The sequence below is a fragment of the Humulus lupulus genome, chromosome 5 (assembly GCF_963169125.1).
Source record: "Humulus lupulus chromosome 5, drHumLupu1.1, whole genome shotgun sequence".
Taxonomy (NCBI): Eukaryota; Viridiplantae; Streptophyta; class Magnoliopsida; order Rosales; family Cannabaceae; genus Humulus; species Humulus lupulus.
In genome coordinates, this window is record NC_084797.1 from 209,381,877 (window position 1) to 209,409,166 (window position 27,290).

General features: G+C 33.2%; 1 protein-coding gene and 1 non-coding gene across 2 annotated transcripts; both read left to right on the forward strand.

The window, feature by feature from the left end:
• Positions 1 to 5,931: 5,931 nt before the first annotated feature.
• On the forward strand, positions 5,932 to 9,922 carry LOC133778108 (deSI-like protein At4g17486). The gene is made up of 4 exons (XM_062217933.1): positions 5,932 to 6,550; positions 8,007 to 8,294; positions 8,689 to 8,769; positions 9,448 to 9,922. The coding sequence occupies exons 1-4, from the start codon at positions 6,403 to 6,405 to the stop codon at positions 9,594 to 9,596; spliced, it is 666 nt and encodes a 221-aa protein (XP_062073917.1). The 5' UTR covers positions 5,932 to 6,402; the 3' UTR covers positions 9,597 to 9,922.
• Positions 9,923 to 19,408: 9,486 nt separating this feature from the next.
• On the forward strand, positions 19,409 to 19,515 carry LOC133780951 (small nucleolar RNA R71). The gene has a single exon (XR_009869755.1). It is a non-coding gene; the product is annotated as a small nucleolar RNA R71 (small nucleolar RNA).
• The last annotated feature ends 7,775 nt before the right edge of the window (positions 19,516 to 27,290 follow it).

Here is a 27,290-nt window from a genome sequence, read left to right on the forward strand (position 1 = left end):
GATTAAACTCAATAAATTTGGTCCACCAAATTAAACTATATCACATGGCCGGCCACCCCTTTTGTTATATATGTAATCATATATATATTTATATATAAAGGATAATAAATATTTCCTAAGAAGAAAAAATCCAATTTGACTTCCTATAACATTTTTCACCCTTATTAAGTTTTAAACACAAAACTTAACACATAATACACATTTAATTTAATTAATTACAATAAAATTTAACCTAAAATCCATTTATGGAATAAAATTCCTCAATTCGGCAAAATTAAGCATTGAACACAAAATGTCTTAAAATTTCTATTTTCACTTAAGTTTATTATTTTGTACCAAACTTTAATTTTTATGAATGTATTTTATGCCCAAAATATATTTGTCATAGTTTTTCATTTTATTTTCCGAGATTTTTACCCAATCATGGTTTTTGTGTCGGTCCAAGACCGAAAGTCTTATCTTGACTTTTAAACACAAAATTCATAATTTGGCTAGCAATAACTCATGGAAATAAATTCCAAACAAAATATAATATTATTTAAAATAATATTCTTAACTTGGGGAAAACAATCCCGACTCGAGTCGTTTCAAGGTACCCGAAAACGTAGGACGTTACATATGGTACCAAAAACTAGGTTCAAACATGTTGCTTTCCACTCGCATAAAAAAAATTAGTCACGCGTGCAACAACATGTTTGAACTTAGTTTTCGGTACTGTAAACTATTTGTAATTTTCTGAAAATTTGCAGGATGCTCTAAATAGCTACAATATACACGGTCATAAAAAAATCGTGTCGAAAACTGTTCACGGGTTTGAACACTGAGAGCCCCACCAGTAGGACTTAAAGTGAAGCCCCTATAGAAGAATTCCCCTAAATGTATATACCATGATATATAACAATTAAATTGTATGAGAAAACCTCTAGCAACGAATGATATTTTCTCATGCACTTTAATAACAAAAAACTAGTATAGAGTTTCTTCACCATAATAGAGGGCAAAATCCCATGCCCTAATAAAGAGTTTCCTCACTATTTGTCTTCCAAATTATGGTTTTCACAAGCTAAGGTAGAAAGGTAAATTTATAGCTATTGGTAGGATATACACATTTTGTATCTCAATACATGAGAGTGTATATGCTTATGTGAGAACTCAAAAGATGAACTTACAAAGCTTATTTTTGCTTTGTGCTATGCGTGTAGGGTTTGGGGGAAGATAGATAACCCTACCTGTTTCTCCTACTATTAGGTTTGGGGGCCTATCATAGTCTATTTTTCCATATTGCTAGCAATCCACTACCATGTAGTTTTAAAATCTCTCTCTCTGAAAAAAAAAAAAAAATCTTCACAAAAAAATTAAAGTCTCTAAATTTCCTGAAACCCAATCCCACTATAACTCTCGGGCTTGCAAAAGAGTCCCAAGGTGTAAAAGCTAGAAATATTGTTTTCTCCAAACTACAATCCATTAAAAAACTTCCCAATGGCCTTGTCAAGAGGATCATACCTAGAGGTAGGAATCAAATAGGTGGGCATGTTATAGATCATATAATAAATAGCATAAGAAATAAGGATGTCCTTCGCTCGAGAAAGGAGCTTGTTCCATTAAACTTCTATCTTAATAATACATTGACCAAAAGGAATTTGAAATTCTGCTTAATATCCTTGAAAAGAATAAACAGTTTCAAAGAAACACTTCAGACCCTGTAATAAAATTAAATTGAAGTCTTTGTTGTATCAAATTAATAATAATTTAAGAGTTATCAAACAAAAATGTGATTGGTGACCTTATATTAATTTGTTGATTATATTAGAGCAGTATTCGTTTTGTGCAGACAATTCATAAACACCATAATCTGATCAGGTTAGGCCTCACAAAAGATCATGGTATCATTGGCATACACGAGGTGCAAAATTCTTAGATAGTTACGAGTTAAGGTCTTGTTTGGTTGGAGGAAATAAAAATAGAATAAATATATTTTCATTTATTTTTAATATTTGGTTAAAAATTAAAATTTGGAGTGACTGTTCTGTCCACCAAAAACAAATGGAACATTCCAATGCGCAATGATTTTTTTAATAATTTTTTTATTCATATTAAATTTTATTATATTATATTTCATTCCTATTCATATTCACATTTTTATTCTTAATATTCTACTTTCATTACTTCCAACCGAGTGTACTATAAAAAAACCTCAACAACTAGGGGTATTCATGAAACCGTCCACACCACACCACACCACACCAAAATATGTGATAGAATAGATTTATGTTACTTTTTAGGCTTAGTTTTTTTTAAGTTTATATATATATTTAGTTCTTTTTATGTGTGGTTGTTATATTTTTAAGATTGTTATATGTTACACATATATTTGATAAATATTTCAAATTTATTTAAAATATTATCTTCAATCAAGAGGAAAAAATGGAAGATATTTATTTGAATTGATTGAAGAAGATTAAGGAGAATTCAAACTTACTTTGTTGGAAAAAAATCTTCTATATTTTGAATCTGAGACTATTTCGGTACTTTGAATATATATGACTTACAAGTGTTCTTGGTAACGTTGGAAAGATTATTCAATCTCCTACAAAATCATGTCTAATAAGCAAAGTCAAATTTGGATGTTTACCGAGTGATATTTGAGTTACAAAATGACACATTGTACGAGATTTGAAATTCAAATGAATATATTTTGGAGCATCGTCAAATGACAAGTGAAAACATCTAGAAAATTCTTTTCACAACCTTATTACTGTAAAAAGAATGCTTTAGATTATTTTAGAGTACTTTTTCTATTCTTTTCTCTGGGTTATAATATATTGTTTATGGTTTCTTTTATGATTATGAACTAAATTCTTATTCCAGGGTTATGATGTAGTCAAACATGAATCTTTAATGTTATTTATCTTAGTTTTATATTTTCTTCTTCGTATTTATGTTCGAATTCTCTAATTTGTGTTTAAAGCTTGTGATTGTCTGATCACTATTTAAAAGATTTATAATTTTGATTCAAGATCTAAGAAATGAGAATTAAATATGCTATAATTAGGAATCATAGATTCTTATAAGATAAGAATATTTGTGAAGTGGGAAGTTTTTGTACTTAATGACTCCTAATATGATGAAATTGTCACATGGATGTTATTCACTTATTAGGTTGACTTTCTATACCTTGAGAAAGAATAGAAAATGCATTAGAAAACCAGTATTAACATGTGAAGAAGAAGTTGTAAAACAAGACTTGATACATTAAAGAGGATCGTTATGATGAAGTTAGAAACTCTAGGATTTTAATCATATAACTTTTTCCTTAATTATTTTTGTTTGTTTATTTCTTTAGTTGCTTTAATTTAATTTTCTAAATCAAATATTTTTTAATTAAATAGAATTCAAACTAAGAAAGTTGGTAATTAATAAATAATCATCGTGGGAACGATACACTATTTGTCACTCTATTACTTGTTTACAATTACGTGCCCTTCCATACATATTTTCCACAACAATATGCGGTTTAGAATTCTTCGCGGTGCGATTGCAGATTAAATTTTTCAAACCATACGATGTGGTGCGGTTTGGAATTTCATAAATGTAGTTCAAACTGCACTACACTGTTAAAAAAATACCATTTTTTTTATATACTTTTTACTTTTATCATATAATATTATTGTTAAGCTGTTATTTCCATGGCGTTGAGTGAGTGACGTACAAATGCACACTTGTCTGTTTGTAAAAAGAAAATAGGTGAGGATAAAAAAGAAAACATTGCCAATTTTGTAATATCACATAGTATTTTAAAATAAAACTAAATAGCGGCTAAAATATCAAATATTTTCAAAATATTGTACTTTTATACTCAATTTTTTTTGGCAGTATATATATCCTATATTTTCAAAATATTGCACTTTTATATCTAATCTTTTTATACATGGTAAAGATAGATCACCTCTGTATTAAGACATTATGTATATTTACTACAAAAAAAGAAAAATATTAGGTATAAAAGTGCAACATTCTGAAAACATTAAGGATAATTAACACACACACACAAGATTTGACATAAAAGTACAATATTTTGAAAACATTGAGTATATTCACCACAAAAAAATTAGGTATACAAGTGCAATATTTATACAATATTAAGTATTTTAACCCACATTTACTTTAAAATAAAATACTACTGAATTATTTCCAATTGGCTTGAAATTTAATATTTTTGTTTATTAGTTAGTGACAAACCAAGAAAAAGAAGGGATACATTTAGGCATATATATGATTGAGGAATGCTCTTCCGAAAATAAAATCACACATATATATATATATATATATATATAATTGTGAAAGAAGATATTAAGATAAACAATAAACAATAATTCTAATAAAAAATAGGAAAAGAAATGGTGAAGGATCTATATATAACATAATTTATATTATAATATTTAATTATTAAATTATTTGGTAATAAATATAAATCGTCCACGCTGCACCACATTTTTGTAAGATGATTTGTGTGGTTTTGATGTTTATGTAGTGCGAGTATGATTTAGAAAATTACTCAAACCCGCATGTGTAGTGCAGTCTAATAAACTACATTTCCCACACTGCAAACACACCCTACTTGCAACTTCCTGTCTCAAAATGAGTTTGGATAGGACTTCACTACACAAAATGAGAATATGTGGTGAGAGAGGATTCCTTTGTTGAATATCTCTAGCTAAGGTTGTATCTTTTAGGGGTCCCCTGTCATATGCTATATGCTTTAGACATATAAGCCTTGATACCCACATAGTCTGTCTTAACCAACTCCCTTCTTAAAATCATACATCACTTCACTTGCGAGAATTGGATCATGTGCAATCCATGGACCACGAACAAGAGCATATTGAAACAAGAATACGAGAGACGACATAAACTTCTTCAATTAGTAAGAATTTTGGCCACTACATTATAATAAGTAAATATATAAGTTAAAATCTATGTCTCTATTTACTCTCTTTTAAAGTTTTCATTATGTCTATGTCTAACTAATAAAGAAATCATAATAATTTATTGAAAATACTACTAATTTATTATATATAATTAATATTGGTTTTTACATCATTTTATACATTGAGTTTTAATTAAATATTAGATATAACCTAATGTTTAAAAAATTCCACAATAAATCTATGATTGTCAATTTGAGCATTACTGTCAAAACAGATTTTTATGAAATTCCTAAAATACTTTTTAGTTGAATTATAAGTAATGATATTATGCATTTTTTTTATAGAATGATATAGTATTTAAATTTAAAATTTTAGTTTTGAGTCTTTTTTAAAATTTTTAAATAATAATAATTAATATAATGTAAATGAGAGTATTTTAGAAATTTCATTAAAATCATATCAGTAAGTTAATTAGAACGAAGTCAAATGTTATCTCCATTTGACGATCACAAAGAATGCTATAAACTTTTAAAAGCACAAGTAATATTTAGTACGTAGCTAGAAATCCTTAAGACAAATTAAGATTAACCCTTAATATTTGAAATGAAATATTAATTATTTTAATTAGTAACACAAAAAAGACAAGACAAATAAAGAGAACTGTTTAATATTCCATGAAAACATGAAAATCTGTCTTGGGGATTTAGATTAAGACCAAACAAATCCCAATAATAGCCTTCAACACCTTAATGGGCGAAAATCTAATAATTTGCCAATATTTTAAGCAGCATTTATAATAAAGTTGGGGCGGATCCTCCAATCCATACATGATTAGAATTTAGAAGTATAATAATAAAATCAAATAATTTGCCAATATTTTTGATCTATTTATTGAAATGTAATTAAAACAACAATAAAAGATAAGACATAGTGGTCAAAAGAGTAATAGAGGAAAATGACCGAAGACAGGACATCATCATAATCTCCAAAGCAGTCATTTTTAAATCAGAACTTAAAATAATTTTCATCCAAAAAAAAGAAAATGAAAAGTTGAATTGCTTTTGATTGAAAAAGAAAAAAGAGCAGAAGAAGCCTTGATTGCCGTCATCCCCACTCCTCTCCCCCAAATCCATAATTCTCGTCAATTTTGATGATTTTTTCTTAACTGAATATTCCATTAACGAACCCAATAAAGCTTCCATTTTTTTTTAACGAAGAATACAGTCACTTTCCCATTTCCATTTTTCATAGTTATGTCTGGTCTTTTTTTGGCAACCCAACAGATTTGAGCTAGGGTTTTGGGTTTTGTTTTGATTGGGGGATAGCTTTTTTTTATTCTGAATTGTTCGCTTTTCGGATTCTTCTTGGGGTTTGGTTTGGATTCAGATTGGATTGTCTTAGCTTGAGCTTGGGAAGATGATGAGGTTGTGATTTTCGGGACCGGAGTTGGGGTTGAGGGTGGGGATTTGATACAATGCGGTTATTTTCTTCGAGCTCAGGTTCGAGCTCGACCAACGGTAAAGCTAATCGAGCTTTGTTGTACCTCAATATATATGATCTAACGCCTGTAAATAACTACCTTTACTGGTTTGGGCTCGGGATCTACCATTCGGGCATCGAAGGTATGCAAGTTCTCATCTCAATGTGACTTTTTTATTTTGTTTTCGTTTTTCAATTTATATTATTAGTAAAATGGTAAATTGCTTATTACGACTGATATTAACTATATTGAAAGCTTAAGCGTGCTTGAGATGTCTAACCAGAGATCGTATACTAGTTGTTTTGGTAAAACTGTGTATAAACTTTACGTGAGAGTTCTATTACATGTCTATGTCAGTATCAGACAAATTTCTTGATTGTCTTTCTTATATTGCTGTCAAGATCTAAGAAATTATAATAACTGATTGTATTTTTAGATCATTAATAGTTGATAAGATGATGGCTGTAGATTTGAATTGATGTTCTTATCTTGGGGCATGTATGTGTGGGCTTGGGTTGTATATAGCGTATGCTATGTTTTCTTTGGTTTTAGTAATTGGACGAAGTTGAACTATGGGTTTATTTTCTGTGAGTTAATAGGTTTTGGTGTTTAGTGGTTCTAGCCTCTGTAGTTTTAGGTTTGAGTTTTTAAAGTTTTCACATTTGAAATCCAACGCATTGATTCAGGTGTTTCCATATGGCTTGAACTTGGTGAGTCATTAATTTCTTTTGTCTAGTAAACTCCCGCGTGACCTTCTTTGCTATGGAAGTCAGTGACTCAGTAAGCTTTGTGGATGTTAGACCCAATAATCGTACAAACCAATACATGTCAATGACTTTTCTTCAGTTGACACTTGTACTTCAATCAGGGTTGAATATATTATGGAGATTTGAGTATGGATAATTCTACTGTGCATTTATTGTAAGGAGAAAAAAAAAGGATAGGTGATGAATTCATTTTAGAGTTTGTTTTATAGTGGAAACTTTGATGGGCATTCTTATAGGTGGGGATATACAAAGTACCTCCAATTGTGTAGGTGTTTCTGGAGTAAAATGTTAAAACATCGGGAAATAAACTTATGTTTGATCTCCTGTTCCTCATTAGGGTTTTCTGCAGGACATGGATTAGTTCACAAGCATAAAGCTAAAAGTTTGAGCGGTCAAAGACTTTAGAACAAAGGTGGGGAATATATCGAATACAATAACTTTAAAACTTGTAACCAGATAGATCCATGAGTCTCTGATTTTAGTTTAGATCATTAAGTGTTGCTTCTTTTTTATATGATTTAGGAAAAGCTTTCATATGTATTACATGCCTCGGTAGTATTAAATTGTTTCTTCTTGACAATTTGTCAGGAATGAAGCCTCAACTAGTCTTAATCTGTTTAGAAAGTAGTTAATTACAATTCATAAGTTTGCAGCTCATCTACTCCCAAATTAGTCCTGTATTGACCTAACATGCACTTATTATACTGAAATTCTGAGTTCCTCCATTTGTTCATTTTATGCTTGGATGTCTGGATAGTGTCTTCACGGCTTCCTTTCATTTAGTAACTTGTTGGCAAACCTAATACAACTATAATATCTTTGGACAAACAGCGCATGGTATGGAGTACGGCTTTGGAGCCCATGAGTACCCTTCTAGTGGGGTATTTGAGGTTGAACCCAGAAGTTGCCCTGGATTTATTTTTAGACGTTCAGTGTTGTTGGGCAGCATTGATATGTCTCCTTCAGAATTTCGATCATTTATGGAGCACCTTTCAGGAGAATACCATGGGGACACTTATCATTTAATTGCCAAGAATTGCAATCATTTTACTAGTGAAGTTTGCATGCAGCTTACTGGAAAGCCTATTCCTGGATGGGTCAATCGGCTTGCTCGAGTAGGTAAGAAAGATGATCATCTACTCTAATGTTTTGTTTAGTTATAAGCATTCTTGTGCTCATAGTCACTTCTGAAAGCCAGAAGTCATAACTGGCAAAGATTTGTTGTTTAGTTAAAAATTAATTTTAGTCGGTAAATTTGTGATTGAGCAGGCTCCATATATGCTTGCCTCTGTGGTGTATATTAACCAGTGCTGTATTTCCCTGTTATTTGTTGGCAAGAAAGGGCTACATGCTTAAAATGCACGTATTACCTTTTCATATGGCAGATGCAGATGTACATTAGGATACATTTAAGTGAATTTGTGAGGGTGAAGACCACATGATTGCTAGATCATTCCCAGCAAATATGTTTTAGATTTTAAATTATCTGATTAAAAGATGGTTGACTTTTCAGGTTCTTTTTGTAATTGTCTTCTGCCAGAAAGCATTCAGATTACTGCAGTAAGACATCTTCCTGATCATCCAACTTATTCAGGTGAGCTTGCATTGACAATCATGTTTGTGAGGATTATTGTTCATGAATATCGTACTTCCTATTCATCAACTTCTTTGAAAGAGAAACAAAGAGTCTAAAATAGCCTTTTCACTGCTTCTATGATACAGGAAATATATCTCGAACAGAATCTGAATATATCTTGTAAGAAAGGTTTAGCAAGTTATTGTAAGCCCAAAAAATAGTTATTACTTAATAATTTACCCCTAAAGGGTAGTGGGAAATGATCAAATATAGTGAAAAACTAATGTCATGCTGCTATTGTATTGAAACATTTTTCTAAACATAAGATCTGTAATCTATCACTTCTTAAGACTTTGAATTGTCCCCTTCGAGACTTGTTGAAAGTTCAAATCATTTTGGGACTGATATGAATACAAACCTTGCTTCCAAAATCATTGACAAACTCACATTTGGGAAGGTCCGTGTTTTTTGGGCCTTTAAGTAAATTGTTTGTATATCTTATCCAGCTTCTCCACTCGGTTTTAAGGACAGTAGTCTAAGTGATCGATTTAATGAGTATATCAAACACTTTAGAAAATGCAGAATCATTAGTTGGTTCCATTCTCTGTTGAAAATGTAGCCTTTTACACCTGTTTTTACTTGCTCGCAAACTTTTTAATCTGTAAATAACAATATCATGCAATGATGCAAATGCAGATGATGATAATGATGAATCAGTATCTCTTCCATCAACTGGGACGGCTGACAGTGATGAGCAGCCAGATCATCAGCTGCTGCCTACGCCAAATGGTGAAGTGGCATTCTTAGTGGAAAAACCAGTGAGGTTAGCCAGGGAACTCCTCTGATTTCATCTCAAATTCTTAGCCGTCTATACATTGGTTATTCCTTCTTGTTGTTATATGTATTTATATGATCTGAACGTGTAGAGAAAAATGTCTCAATTAAGTTGTTTGAGGAATATAGTATAATGCTGGTAAAGTAGCAATATCGCCCCAGATTTGTATGCCACCTTGTCTCTAGAGTGTGATAAGTCAAATTTGTTTTGACTATGTTTGATTGCTTTTAAGTATTTGGCTCCTAAGAGTGCAGAAAATATTACAATGCTTTGGAAGGTTTCTACAAATCTTTGCAAGGATGAAATGGTAAATTATTCCATTCACAATTTTTTATATGCTTGGGTCTAGTTTCACTCTTCCATATTTTTAATTATTTACTCAAATATTGTAAGGTTAGGCCAAGAACCCAGTTAGATAAAAAAAATCACAAGAGTTACTTGGATCCATGCTTGAATTATTGAGTTGTGGTTGAACATTAAAAATTCCAGGTTGATAAAAACTAATTTCTTAATAGTTTAATTAGTAAAAACAGTTTTAATTAAAAGAAAACAGTAATTTATGATATAATTAAGAATTGCTAGGTAGAAACGACACCCATCATGTACGATTACCAATAGTGGATAAGGCAGTCCAATTGGATTGTTTGCACCCCATCTACTGGTTGCCTCTCTGACTGTCCTAATCCCAACTCCAATATACTCGAACCAATTCAAGAAAAAGTTTTTAATGGATAAACTCCTGAATCTTGGTGTTGAAGAGGTGTAAAACTCAAGAGAGTAAAAAAAAAACAGGAAACAAGAGAGTTGTGTACAACAAACGTGAGAGAAAATTTAAGGGTGAGAGTGAGAGCTGGGCCTGGCTGGGTTTATTAACAATAGGGCAGGTATATTCACTTCCCATATCATAAGGACATCCATTTTATACTTTTTATTCTATTCATAAAATTTTAAGCTTAGAGCACTCCTAAATAATCAAATAGAAACTCTAATTTTTATTCTCCTAGTCTTTTTAATCTTTTAAAATTATATTGATTTTTATAACCACATAGCAATAAAATTCTAATTGACAAAACCATATTATATAAAAGTAAATTTATTGTACTTTTTAATTAATTTTTTTTCATAAATTTATATTTGGGATTGTATTAAATATTATGATTTTTTTATTTAATTAAGAAAAATTCAAATTAATCATTTAAAAAACTTTAATTCCTAAATTTAAATAAACGTGATACACAATTATCTATCTATACAAAACAGAAACAATGTTCAATGGACGTTTGTTTAGTTTTAAAGTTGTAATAATTGTCTATAATTTTAATAAAAATCAATTCACTGTGTAACGACCCAACTATTTTAGACTTTGGACCATTAATGACTACTATACTAATCTTAAGAAAATGTACATATGAAATAACCACAACTTTATTTAAAAACTGTAAAGTAAATGTTAAATACATAAAAATTTATTTAGGATATAGGATCTCATTGTTTTGAAAACAAAACATAACTTAAATAAATTGGTTACAAAATTAAGTGCGGAAAAAAAATAATACATAGAAATCATAACTAAAAGACTTAAAAACTTCATCCTCGAATCAAACGCGCAATCCACCGATTCCATCCTGCCTCAATACACATCCCCAAGCTGCCAAGAATCTTTCCGCCGCCATAACTATTTTCCTGCGCATATAAACATAAAAGAATGAGCCTAATGTCTAGCAAGGAAAATCTACTACAAGCATGAAACATAATCATACACATAACTATAAGCTATAAACATATAACATATATCTATAAAGACGTACATCATATAAGACTATACTATTAATGACCATTATGACATGTGATAAACCATCTACGTCCCCTGTCTAATATTTGAAGTAGGTTAGATCACATGTAGTGTATGATAACCCATTTATGTCCCCTGTCTAATATTTGAGGTAGGGTAAATCATAACATAACATATTAAAACATAAACTTATCATAACATATTAAACATAACATAACATAAAAGCATAACATATCATACAAACATACAAGATCTAGCCTATTTTCCTTACCAAAAACCGGGATGATGAGAACAAAGTCGGGATTTTGGAACACTCCTAAAAACCATAAACCATAATAGAGAGGCGAGTATACTAAAGAAAATGGATGAAAAGAATGAACTACACCATCGAAAAGATATTTACCAATAAGAATCTTACGTTCAAGATCTTAGACGCCTAACCAAGAATAGAGAATACGAGATAGGATTTGAGTAGAAAAACTATAAGAAAAATACAGAAAGGAACTAGAATAAGGAATACCTTGAATGCTTCTATGACCGAACTATACATCGAAACTGAAACACACTATAACCTTACTTCCCAAGTGTTTATTAAGCTTATAACCCCAACCCAAGTGTTTATCACTCTATAGTCTCACTAGCACTTAGAAGGCTCTGATTAATGCTTGAAGAATGAATGAAAATGCTTGGTGCTAGGTCTTATTTATAGAATTCTAGGAATAAAAATCTTCTTTTTGGCTTTGAATAAAAATAATAAATTTAATTGAAAATATTTGAATATCCTTCGGCCAAAGGCTTAGGACTTGGTCAAATTGTTCAGAGAGAGGTTTAAGGAGTCAAAACTTGATTTTTAAAAACAAAATTAATAAAAACAAATAGAATCCTAACTTCTAACCCCCTAAATCTTGTAACTCTAAACTCATCTGCAGTAAAATCAACATATATGGAGCTGTAGGACTCCGATTTAGACTATCTTTATACCGTTAGAAAGCTAATTCAATTATCTACAACTTTCTAGAAATACTATTTTTCAATTTTCATAATATATATCAATAAAAAATAGGACGGAAGTTATAGTACCCTAAAGTTACGAAAAATCTATTTAATTATCTAAATCTCAAATAAATAAAATTGTGACAAATGTCATGCTCCTAACAAATTCTGGTGAAGACTAAGTCTTATATTTCCCTTATTTTATCATTAAAATAATAATTCCTTAATAATCATACATATGACAAGTGTCATATTCCTATTGGCTCTAACTAAACCTTAGGAATAACCATGCTCATGACAAGTGTCATATTCCTATTGGCTCTAACTAAACCTTAGGAATAACCATGCTCATGACAAGTGTCATATTCTTATTAGCTCTATCTAAATCTTAGGTTATAATAATTATCATATTTATAACCAGCAATATTAATCAAACCTTATGTTATAATTAATATTCTTAAACTATAGGTTAAACATATAAAATCCATAACTATTGCTAGGAGTTTCCAACTAAGTCCCGGCTTGAACCAAAATCCACAATCATAAACGTACTACAACTACTACTTCCTATTACTATTACTACTATTATCTAACTAGCTAAGTAAAGTTCTTGGACTCTACAATTATATATATATATATGATAGAATGAATTATAGTTTTATAGTATATATAAATATTTATATCAATAGCCTCTACATATATGACATCTAAATACGACGTTGACATATATCTCTTTTATATAATAAGTGTGTAAATAACGGAAATTCTTGGTTTTAACGGTTTTTTATTTTTTTAATGTTAATTTTAAGAGAATCTTCTTACATTTAACAGAATATTCTTATATTTAACGGTAGTTTGTAACACTTAAAATTAAATAAAATAAAATAAATAATTAAAAAAATTGAAATATGATATTTTTGAGATATTTTACAATGATAATTATTTAAAAATAATAAATAATTAAACAAATTAAAATAGGATATTTTTCATATATTTTACAATGTTAATTATTTTAAAATAATAAATAATTAAACAAATTAAAATATGATATTTTTGAGATATTTTAGAATGATAATTATTTAAAAATAATAAAATCATACGTTTTATAACTTAAATAAAATTTAATTAAACTTAAACTCACTTATTAGAATAATATCATATTAAACATATAATATAATCTACTGTAAATTAGCAACAATTTTTTTTAAAAAAAAAACTAGCAAGAAACTTAAATTTAAAATCCATGTATAATATTTAATATTACATTAAATATATAATATATAATCTCTTATTGTCATTCCCAAATTCAAAAACTAGAATAAACATAAACTTAAACAAAAATAAATAAATTATTTAATTAAAATATGATATTTATTTCAAAATTTATATGACATTAATATAAATTTAATATAAATAATTAATAAATTCTATAAATAAAATTAAGCAAACGTGCATAATGCACGTTGCTTGTACCTAGTACATATATATATATATCTCTTCTATATAATAAGTGTGTAGATAACGGAAATTCTTGGTTTTAACAGTTTTTTATTTTTTTAATGTTAACTTTAACGAGATATTTTTATATTTAACAGAATATTCTTATATTTAACGGTAGTTTGTAAACACTTAAACTTAAATAAAATAAAATAAATAATTAAAAAATTAAAATAAGATATTTTTGAGATATTTTACAATAATAATTATTTACAAATAATAAACAATTAAACAAATTAAAATAGAATATTTTTTAGATATTTTACAATGATAATTATTTAAAAATAATAAATAATTAAACAAATTAAAATAAGATATTTTTGAGATATTTTACGATGATAATTATTTAAAAATAATAAAATCATACATTTTATAAATTAAATAAGATTTAATTAAACTTAAACTCACTTATTAGAATAATATCATATTAAATATATAATATATTTTACTGTCAATTAGCAACAAATTGATTTTTTTTTATTTTTAAAAAATAGCAAGAAACTTAAATTTAAAATCTATGTATAATATTTAATATTACATTAAACATATAGTATATAATCTCTTTTTGTCACTCCCAAATTTAAAATCTAAAACAAACATAAATAAATAAATTATTTAATTAAAATATGATATTTATTTGAAATTTATATGACATTAATAAAAATTTAATAAAAATAATTAATAAATTCTATAAATAAAATTAAGCAAACGTGCATATTGCACGTTAGTTGTATCTAGTATATTTATATGTCTACATGACATATATATAAAATACAATAATATTTAAAAAGAAATTAATAATAGAATTAAAATAAAAATATAAAAAGTGAGTAGACACTAGTACACATGCATCAACTATTTTTAATTTTTAATGTATCTCACAATGTCCTTTGGTGAATTTGATAAAGAAAAAAAGTTTTAATCACTTGATAAAAAACAAACCATTACATAAATTTTTAAGGTAAAAAAAAATGACATGTATGCTTTTATTATTTTTAAATAAATATGATTTAATAATTTAAATTATCATAAAATTTCTTAAAAATATTATATTTTAATTAATTTATCTTTGTTTAACTTTATATTTGTTCTAGTTTTTGAATTTGGCAGTGACAACAAAATATTATATATTATATGTTTGATATAATATTAAGTATAAGTTTAATTAAATTTTATTTAAGTTATAAAATATATAGTTTTACTATTTTTAAATAATTATCATTGTAAAATATCTTAAAAATATCTCATTTTAATTTATTTAATTTTATTTAAATTTAAGTCATGTTTACAATCTACCGTTAAATATAATAATATTTTGTTAAATATAAAAATATTCTGTTAAAAAAAATAAAAAACCATTAAAACAAAAAAATTTCGTTATCCATACACTTTTTATACAGAAGAGATATATATATTTTTTTGTGAAAAAGTATACAAATCAAGATCTAATATAGAAAATATATATATGGAGTAATTATAAATAAATATATATTTTTAATTTATAAAATGGGGTATAGAATGTTTGGATTTTGATTTGTATATATAAATTATTTTAGGGTGTACATAGAGTTCCTCAAGAATGAATAGAAATCTTTACTCTTCAAATTACATTTATTCTCTTTGACTCATTACTTAAAATTTGACAATATTTAAATAAATATGGGAGAGTAAATTTAAATAAATAATTGATCCGTCAAAGTTCCACTTCTAAAATACCAGTCAAAGGCATCTCGTTCCTTCTTGAAATATTACCAGTCCTCTGACAACGATCACATGCCTTGACAAACTCATGAGCATCCTTAAAGAGAGTTGGCCAGAAGAACCCACTTTGTAGAACCTTTGCAGCAGTCCTTGTCCCACCAAAGTGACCTCCACACTGCAAACTATGACAATGATTCAGGATAGAGTACATCTCCTCTTCAGGCACACATCTTCTGATTATCTGATCGGCGCAGTGCTTATAGAGGATTGGCTCTTCCCAATAATAGTGCTTTACCTCAGAAAAGAATTTCTTCAATTGTTGTCTTGTCATGTCAGGAGGTGTAATGTTTGCAGCTAGAAAGTTGACATAATCAGCAAACCATGGAACCATCAAACTTTCCTTTAAAGCAAACATCTGCTCATCAGGGAACTCATCATTTATCTGGACTTCCTTCATATTCTGACTCTCTTCTGACTCCAATCTTGACAAATGATCTGCTACTAGGTTCTCGGTACCCTTCTTGTCTCTGATTTCTAACTCAAACTCCTGAAGGAGAAGGACCCATCGGATTAGTCTTGGCTTGGCATCCTTCTTGGTCATAAGGTATTTGATCGCCGAATGTTCTGTGTACACAATAACCTTATTCCCGATTAAATATGGCCTAAACTTGTCACAAGCAAAGACGATGGCCAACATCTCCTTTTCAGTAGTAGCATCATTCAAGGTCCTACTAGCATAGTAGATGGTGCGAAAAACCTTGTCAACTCGTTGACCTAACACGGCCCCGACAGCATAATCACTTGCATCACACATCAACTCGAACGGAAGCTCCCAATTCGGTGCAATGACTATAGGTGCCGAAATCAATTTTTCCTTAAGAGTTTGAAAAGCCTCCATACACTCCTTTCCAAACTCAAAGGGCACTCCATTAACAAGCAAACTAGACAATGGCTTGGAGATCTTTGAGAAATCCTTTATAAACCGTCTGTAGAAACCAGCATGACCCAAAAAACTACGAATCCCTTTTATCGAAACTGGAGGGGGAAAATTCTCAATAGTAGACACCTTAACTTTGTCTACCTCAATGCCTTCCTGTGAGATCTTGTGTCCCAAAACAATCCCCTCTCTAACCATGAAATGACACTTCTCCCAATTAAGCACCAAATTGAATTCTTCACATCGAATCAATACCAGCTCCAAGTTCCTCAAACAATGGTCAAACGACAAGCCAAACACTGAGAAATCATCAATGAAAATTTCTATACAATTCTCAACCAAGTCAGAAAAAATAGCTATCATACACCGTTGGAAAGTTACTGGTGCGTTACATAGCCCAAATGGCATTCGTCGGAAAGCGAATGTGCCGTAAGGATATGTAAATGTCGTTTTCTCTTGGTCCTCTGGTGCAATGACTATTTGATGATACTCGGAGTAACCATCCAAAAAGCAATAATACTCCTTTCCTGCCAATCTGTCTAACATCTGATCAATGAATGGAAGGGGAAAATGGTCTTTCCTTGTTGCCTTGTTGAGCTTGCGGTAGTCAATGCATATTCTCCAACCAGTAACAGTTCTTGTTGGAATTAACACGTTCTTTTCATTCTTCACTACCGTCATTCCCCCCTTTTTAGGTACTACCTGAACCGGACTCACCCACTCACTGCCAGAAATTGGGTAAGCCACCCCTGTATCTAACCATTTCACCACTTCCTTTCTCACAATTTCCTTCATTGGCGGATTAAGTCTTCTTTGGGCATCTATGGTTGGTTTGACTCCGTCCTCCATTAAAATCCGGTGCATAACAGTAGAGGGGCTGATCCCCTTGATGTCTGCCAAAGTCCACCCAATGGCCTTCATGTGCTCTCTCAAAATTCTCAACAATTTTTCAGTCTCCACATCAGAAAGTGAAGCTAAAACTATAACCGGAAGTGTTTTGTTTTCACCCAAAAACTCATACCTCAGATGGTTAGGAAGTACCTTCAGTTCTAACTCTGGGGGTTTCTCAACTGAAGGCAATGACCTTTTTGGTACTGCCCCAAGCTCTTCAAAGTATTTCCTCTTCAATGGCCCATAAGAATTATGTCATTTTGCGTACTCCATAGCTTCCTTTCCATCTTGATCACTAACCTCATCTTCAATCAGACTCAGCTCAAGAGGATCATTTATCAGTTTTCTCTATTCCACTAAGTTACCCATTACATCAACCGAAAAGCAATTGTTACTAGCTTCAGGATAAGTCATGGCCTTGAGCACATTGAATACAACTTCTTCCCCTTGCACTCTCAACTTCAACTCACCCTTCTGAACATCTATAAGTGCTTGGCCTGTTGCCAAGAAGGGCCTCCCAAGGATAATGGGAACATTGCTATCCTCTTCCATGTCAAGAACTATGAAATCGGCAGGAAAAATAAACTTGTCTACTTTGACAAGGACATCTTCAATTACCCCTCTTGGATGTGCCAACGAACGATCAGCTAGTTGCAAAGTTACAGTTGTGGGCTTGGCTTCACCAAGTTGCAATCTCTTGAAAACTGACAATGGCATCAGGTTGATACTAGCCCCCAAATCACAAAGAGCATTTATTCCTTCAATTCTCCCAATAGTGCACGGTATTGTGAAACTCCCAGGATCTCTCAGTTTAGGAGGGAGCTTCTTTTGCAGTATAGCACTACACTCTTCCGTCAATGCCACAGTTTCAAAGTCCTCCATCTTCCTTTTCTTGGACAAGATGTCCTTCATGAACTTGACATAGCTCGACATTTGCTCTAAGGCCTCCGCAAATGGAATGTTGATGTGCAGTTTCTTGAATACTTCCAGGAATTTAGTAAACTGCTTGTCCATGTTGTTCTTACGGAGCCTTTGGGGGTAGGGAATCTTTATGTGATGCTCAATACTAATTGGTGGCGAAGCTTCTTTTGTTGGTATGCCTTCAGTAGCCTTCTTCTCACTTTGCTTCTTTTCCTCTTGTGCTGGTGCCTGTGCCTGTTGATCCTGACCCACTTCTTCAACTGGCTGCTTCTCGCTTGGTCCCTCATAATTCTACCTACTTCTTAACGTGATTGCCTTGCAATTCTCTTTCGGATTGACTTCAGTGGTGCTAGGCAAGTTACCTTGGGCACGATTAGCCATGAGAGTAGCCAATTGTCCCATTTGGGTTTCCAAATTTCTAATAGAAGACTGAGTTTCAGCCATGAATTGGTTTAACACATCTGACTGAGCATTAGAATTTCCACCAGAATTTTGTTGTTGCTGATGATGAGTGGGTGGTTGGGGTTGTTGCTGCTGCCTAAATCTCGGCTGAAAGAACCCCTGTGGCTGTTGTTGGAATGGCTGTTGTTGGTTTGAAGATTGGCCTTGCTGATCATTCTTCCAAGAAAAGTTGGGATGATTCCTCCACCCTTGATTAAAGGAATTGGAGTAAGGGTTATTGTTGCTCTGTCGAGGAAAATTCCCAATAGCCTGAGCTTGCTCCATAGGCATGTTGTTTACATCAGCATACTGACACTGTTCATAGGCATGAGGGCCCCCACATATTTCACACAGAGTCTGGGCCTGTTGCACTGGAGCTGTTATTACATTGCCTTGCAATTGCTTAGTCAAGGCCTCAACTTGAGCGGTCAATTTCGAAATTGCATCCACTTCATACATACCGACCACTTTCCTTGAAGAGCTTCTTTCACTTGGCCACTGCTGATTATTCATGGCCATTTCTTCCAACAAGTCATATGCCTCATTGGCGCTCTTTCTCATAAACGCACCACCAGCTGCTGCATCAATGAGTGTGTGAGTAATACCACACAGCCCATTATAAAAATTATGGACTAGCATCCATTTCTTTATTTCGTGATGCGGGCACTTTCTTATCAATTCTTTGAATCTCTCCCAAGCTTCATAAAGAGACTCATTATCCAACTGAGAAAAATTATTGATCTCTCCTCTTAACTTAGCTGCTTTAGCTGGAGGGAAAAACTTGGAGAGGAACTTCAGTGCTAGATCATTCCATGTATTGATTGAGTTAGGTGGCAAAGATACCAACCAACTCTTAGCTTGCTCCCTCAGAGAAAATGGGAACAATCTAAGTCTGATAGCATCATCACTAACTCCATTCATCTTAAATGTCTGACAGAGCTCCATGAAGTTAGAGAGATGCATGTTTGGGTCTTCAGTGGGTAGTCCCCCAAACTGGACTGTGGATTGAACCATCTGAAGTATGGCTGGCTTTATCTCAAAAATTTTTGCATCTACGGTGGGTGGTCTTATACAAGACTGGACCCCTGTCATTGTTGGCAACACATAGTCCCTCAGGCTACGGTCAGGTGGATTCTGACCATTAGCTGGGTCTTCTACGACACCCCCATTATTACCGTTGTTGGCTATAACTTCCTCTTTCTCAATCCTTTGTACAACTCTTTCCAACCTTTTGTTTTTTCTGTTCTGCCGGCAAGTCTTCTCTATTTCATGATCAACAGGCACTCTTGCAGCTGGTCCTTGACGTCGCATAAACCAATGGTACCTGAGATGAGATAAGAAGAATTGGACACAAACAAGTTAGCAAAAAGTGAAAAGAAAACCAAATTAGAATTTAATCCAATTAACGTAATATTAACTAAACAATTCCCCGGCAACGGCGCCAAAAACTTGTTGCTATATTTTAATACACGCAAGTGCACGTATCATACAAGTAGTACTCACACAGGTGAGGTCGAACCCAAGGGAATTGCAGCTAAGTACTAACAAAATTGGATTTATATTTCTATTTGGCAACAATAAAAATTGGTTTTTAAAATTATAATGCAGAAAACACAACAAGCAAAACAATAAATAAAAAGGATTTGACAATGGATGTGAAATTAGGAATATGATTTCAATTGCTTTGATTACCCAATTGTTAATACTAGTCAACTATTCTTCTTCCTCCTATGTGATGACAGATTATAAAATCACCTAAACTCTTTTCAGATCATAAAGGTACTAAATTGCATTGTCAACTATTGCATCTCTGAGATAGTACAACAAACAATTCGCATTAAGCAATAATCTAAAAGTCACATAAGCTATGCGAATACTTTCGTTTCACATCAAAACCTATGTTTATTCATTTAGAGCATTCCTAATATTCACTTTTTCAGATTTCATATTAGGATCATAAATCATGCTTAAGGTGATCAATCTCAAACATGTATTGAGCACAAAAATGAACAAATCACATAAACAAGGAAGAAGGAATAATCAAGTAGCATTAATCCATGGAATAATCTCAGTCAATATCTATCAAATCCCTAAATAGGAGTTTAGCTCATAATCTCAGTATTCATATCCATAATCAAACTAAAGATAAACAATAACATAGAAAATTAAAGAAAAAGAGAATGAAACTAGATGAGGAATTGTCACAGATCGCCCACGCGTGCTCTAAGCTTCTCCTTCTTTTCTTTTCACCTTCACTTTGTCTCCAGCCTCTAATTCACGTTTTTCCACTGCTTAAATCGCATCAGAACTCGTTACCCTAAATTAGCCCTTGTGAATGGACCAAAATTCCCTTAATTTAAAAATCTGCCGAATTTCAATTTCCAGCAACCTAGCGAGGTCGCGCTCTACAGCAGCGAGGTCGCGCTACTCTCTCAGAAAATGCATTTTTGACAACTTTACGAATTTTTGTGCTTTTTGACATTTTTTTCATTCTAAATCATCCTAATCCTTCAAAACCTGAAAATAAACAAAAACAACACAAAACAAGCGTAAAATAGAACAAAACAATCCTAAACCTCTAAAATACTTCCTAAGTAGACACACTAAAACAAGTCTAAAACTCACTAATCACCAGTACTAGAAATCTGACCTGTCACGACCGAGGGGCTAGCTTCAGCCTTAGCCTCAGTCTAGGTCAAGGTAAATACTTTGGCAGGAGTGAGACTGTCGCTTTGCTTTGACTCTTCCTTCCTGGCTTATGGACAGTCCTTCCTCAAATGACTGATGCTCTCACAAGTAAAGCAGGCTCTGATCCTGCACTATCCCTGATGTCATCGTTTGCACCAAGGACACACTGGGAAACTCCTCCAATTGTCTCCCCTGCTCTGACGGCCGCTGAAAGTACCCCGTACCCTCCTATCTGAGCGAGAAGGAATGAAAGAGTATGGGGCCTTTCTCTTCTTCTCACTGGGGCCACTATCCCGACTAGATCCAGTAAAAGGAGACACTGTCCTCCGAGCATCGCGCCTAGCAGCGCCCTCTCTCCATATTTGGTCCTCGGCCCCCTCAGCCGTAAGGACCTTGCCACTACTTGTGCATAAGTGGTAGTCCCCAGATCCAAAGTTATCGTGACATCATGGGCGATCATGACATTCAATCCCTGGACAAACCGATCTCTTCGTGCCATGTTAGTCGGCACCAAATCCGACACGAACTTTGCTAACTGGTCAAACTTCAAGGCATACTCAGTAACCATCATTCGATTCTGAGTCAGGTTGATAAACTCATCAACCTTTGTAGCTTGGACTGCGACACTGTAATACTTCTCATTGAAAATGTTTCTGAACTCTTCCCAGGTTATAACTACAATATTCCTTCTCTAGGCAACCACATCTTACTACATGCGGGCATCTTACTAGATGTGGGCATCTTCTCTTAACATGTAGCTAGCGCAAGCTACCCTCTCATTCCTTTCCACCTTCATGAAATCCAGGATGGAAGAAATCATGTTCACCCCTTGCTCTGTTCGCAGTGGGTCTGGACCACCCTCGAAGGTGGGAGGATGTTGTTCCTGAACCTCTCATACAAAGGTTCCCACCTATTCTCCACAACAGGCTGGGCTGGCATTGGTGCCACAACTTGTGGAACCTATAACCCAGTGCCCTAGGGAGGGGCCTGTTGCCTTAACTATCGAAGTTCTTCTTCTTCTGTTCGGTGAAGTCTAGCTTCCATCTCGGCAAATAACTATTGCCAATTCGGTGGGGCAGGTGGAGGGTCCTGACCCTGGTTATCATCCTATTGCTGCGGAGTCTGATTGATTGTCGAGGCATTAGTACAATATGCCTGCAATCAATGACACCGCACATCAGGCATGATAACAACATCCAAAACCACCTCCCAATTTCATCAACCAATCACAATCAACAAATCCACATATCACAAATAGCATACAACAATCAAGGAGGCCATGCCTTAGCATCATGCATATGTCAACTCATTCTTCATGCTCTATTAAAATATTCAGGCAAACATGGCACTTTAACAAACAACCAAACATATAATTCATTAAATACCAACCAACTCTGAGTCGAGCTTGTCACTGGCAGCGAGCGTACATGTTCGGTCAATCTCTAGGAACCATAAACCTTGGCTCACTCTGATACCAAATTGTAACGCCCTACTTCCTTAGATCCGTTACTAAGTGAGTTAAAAACGTGCCGTTAGCTCGCTAATCGAGGTTTTAGGTTAAAAGTTTAGCTAAACTATAATAAAAGTCGTTTAAAGGAAATTAAGATAAAAATATGGTCATTCATTGAAAATGTAAAGAGTTAAAAATTTGGGAACCTAAAATACTGTTTAGAAAAAAAATACTTTACATCTCAAAATACAATTAAGGTCGACTTAGGCGACAAATCTACCAATACATTACATCTTCCCAAAATAACCCTAGTTGAGGTAGCCAGGTAGGTCGAACATGTACCCGTCGCTCCATGCTCTCCGTAATCATGGTTGGTCGACCTTTCTTTTGCCTTTACCTACTGCCGTAATCAAACTTCTTGTAGCATTGAAACGTAGTATGGCTAGGGCATTGACATAGTTGACAGATGACTCGTGGAGCTGAATTCGAGTTTCTTGAAGGTTGACCTCGAATGGAAGAGGAAAAAGACCTAGAGTTTGGATTGGTATTCTGATTTCCACGGCCTTGAGATGGTTTAGACCAGGGTTGAGACAACGATTTATACGCGGCATTAGCCACCATGGGATTATATTCATCAATAGTATGTTGTTGTTCGAGTCTTGACTCATGATCCAGAAGAAGACTAGTGACATGCTCGAAAGACATAGCTTTGGACTTGGATGTAATTGAAACAACAAAAGAGTTATATTCTGCGTTTCAACCAACAAGAAGATGTAGTACCTGGTCTCTTTCAAAGCAAGCTGCGAGTCGATGTGCTAAGGCTTTGACCTTCATTATGTAATCAATCATGGAAAGACCCCTTTCTTGATTGTTTGGATTTGAAGTCTTAGTTGTAGAACTCGAGCATTCGAGGTGGAGTAGTAAATTTGATGAAGAGCAAACCAGGCAGTGGCGGTCGTAGTGTGTCTGACTATCTGGGACATGAGCTCAAGGGTAAGAGACGAATAAATCCAGCTGAGAATTAGTCGATCCTTGCGGCGCTAGTAGACAAACTCAGGATTGAGACTAGTAGTTCCAGCAACCGATTGAGCCGGAGGAAGGTTGGATCCTTCGAGAAAATCTTCGGTGCCATTCGCAAGAACCACATTTTCCATTTGGGCGCTCCACAAAAGGAAGTTGGATCGATCTAATTTGACGTGTAATGTGTGGTTTAACGCCTGAGTCAGAGCAAGAAATTAATTTTATTGGGCCGAAAGTGCAGAGGTAGTCACCGATGATGATGCAGGGGCAGTCGTCGGAGGGATGTTATCGGAAGTGTCAAATGTATCAATCACCATTGGAGGAGAAGAAGAACAGAGAAGGATTGAGTGTAAGCGAAAAAAATATCGAGGGGCTTGATACCATGTATGAAAGTTAGCGAGAGAGAACAAGAGAAAGTGAATTGAAGTGAAAAGCTCAAGATTGTGAATTGATCAGATGGGCAAGCCTTTATTTATAAGGGCTGAGTTAGGTACAAAGTTACATAACAAGAAAAGGCTTAGTCAACTGACCAAGAAAGCAATAGACTAACAGAGACTAAAAGTAGTCAACTAAATAACTTACAAATATGTGCTTTAACAATAGTAACTTTCAAATCGATTGCCATTGTTTGTTGTTCAACCACATAAGCTATACTACGAGAATCATTGGCCAAAGATGACCACAAACTTAGAAGCTTATTGCCAGAAGCGTCACCATCCACTAAGTTTGCTTGACATTTATGGTGATATATCTAGTTCAATCAACTCTCTGGCCTAGTGTCCACCATTGAGATCCTCTCATCGTCGCAAGAAACAAAGTAATACATTCTATCAGTTCATTGTTTTCTCTTCTTGGTCTCATTTATTTCTTTTTAGTTTTCTTTTTTCCCTTTTTGGAATTCAGTAGTGGAATCATTGTTGGGCAACAGATTGACAAGTTTCTGATGTTAAGAGATTAAAACTCTGCGGTGATTGAGTTCAAATGTTGCCAGAATCATTCTTAGAAATCTGGGTTGTTTCTATAACAACATTTTTTTTTCCTTATAACCATTAGTTTCAGGATATAATCGTTTTTGTAACAAAGCATAGCCTTGTGCATATATAGGTGGGGTATGCATGTGTTTAGGACCCCAAACTAAAAAGGTCTCATATTTGTCTCATGTTGCTTCTAAATATGGGTTTAAATATTATGTTCGTTTTTTAGATTATTTTTGCAGGTACACTTGGATTTTCCCTTTGACCCTCAAATCTCAAGCTTTTGAAGTCTTTTAAAATTCAAAAGCTTAGTGGAAAAACAATTTGGCTTACCAATTAAGATTATTCAGGTAGATTGGGGAGGATAATATAGACCATTTAAACGATTTTAAATAGATCAAGGCATCAAGTTTCAACACCCTTATCTGCATACTCATGAGAAAAATAGTAGAGCGGAAAGGAAACATCGACATATAACATAAACTTGCCTCACTATGCTTGCTCAGTCTGTTTAAGATCTTACATATTGATGGTTTGCTTTTTAGTGTGCTGTATTCTCTATTAACAAACTTCCAACACCAGTTTTACAAGATCTTAGTCCTTATGAGTGCTTATTTGGAAGGTAACCAGACTATGCTTTTTTGAAAACTTTTGGGTGTGCATGCTTTCCTCACTTAAGGCCTTACAATAATCACAAACTCAACTATCGTTCTGAGGAATGTATATTTCTGGGTTACTCGCCTCAACACAAAGGTTATCTCTATGAGAACTCATCTGGAAGAGTTTTTATTGCTCGCAATGTCATCTTCAATGAGTTATCTTTTCCAGCAAAAAAAGCTCATATAGAGCCTCAAGTATGTACTCATTCCGCTTGTACTTTCCCTACAACTCGTTTTTCTACAACACCTATTTTTTCCTCAGCTTTTTTTCCTGATGGATCATTTAGTGCTACTCCCCAAACTCATTCTGCTGCTTCAAAAACTTATGCTACTACTCCACAACATCACGTGGCTGAACAATCCTCTGCTACTGTTCCAACTATGATTCCTGCTGTTGTATCATCTAAGCCACATACTGATTCAATACCCCTTGTAGACTCAGCTCTGCAGCCATTACATGATGTTCTGTACTCCAATTCTAGTGGATCTTTGAGTGGAGATAATTTTCTCTCTTTATCTACTTCAGACCAACATCAACTTACAATAGCAGCTCCTTCTCACATGGTTGTAGATGGCAGAACTCGTCGCATGACTACTTAGTCTCAAAGTGGAATTTATAAACCCAAAGCCTATTGTGCCACAAAATATCCACTTCAAGAGTCATTGTTGCCTTCAGAACCTAAATCAACAAAGTTAGCTCTTCAAAATCCTCAATGGTATGATTTTATGAAGCAAGAGTATGAGGCTCTTATTGAAACAGGAACATGGACACTTGTTCCTCATGACCAAAGTATGAATGTTATTGGAAATAAATGGGTTTATAGAGTGCAGTGAAAAGCTGATGGATCTTCAGATAAATTCAAGTTAAGACTTGTTGCCAGAGCTTACTTACAAACACCATGGATTGATTATGAGGATACTTTTAGTCCTGTCGTCAAACCTACTACAGTTCAGACTGTTCTTACTCTTGTTGTGTAATGACCCACTAATCTAGACTCTTGGACCATTATCGAACTATACATACAAATTCTTACTAAAACATACATTTGTTAAAATACCATAATTTATTATAAACTTGTAGAAACAAAGGTTACTTTCATAAATATAAGTAGGATATGAGTACCCATTGTCTTTAAAACAAAAATAACTTAAAGTAAAAAGAGTTACATAGAAAATGCGGAAAATACATTTAAAACCATAAAAACATAAACAAGACTACATCCTCGAATCGAATAACGCTCGGCCCCTTGACTCCATTCACCATCGATACACATCCTCTAAGCGTCATGAATCTTACCGCCTCTAAAGCTTATTTTCCTGCACATAAAACAGAAAGGAATGGGCCTAATGCCCAGCAAGGAAAATCTAACACATAGTCATACACATAAATTTCATAATGAACATAAAGACATATCATAACACATAATACACTTATTATAATGGCCATTATTACCTGGGGTCCCATAGACTAAACAAGCTTTTGCCCATGAGATTAGTGGGGTCCTACCAGCTAAATAGGCATATGCCCACAATCTTTTTGGGGTCTTGTTAGTCAAATAGGGCATAAGCCCAAGCCTACAAACATACACAATCATAACATATTCATAACATATCATAACATAACACATAAGATAACATAAACATAAACATATTGATTCTAGCTTATTTTCCTTACTAAAGTTACCGGGATATGTGGACTGAGTTGGTACTTTTTGGAACACTCCTAAAACCATAAGAAAG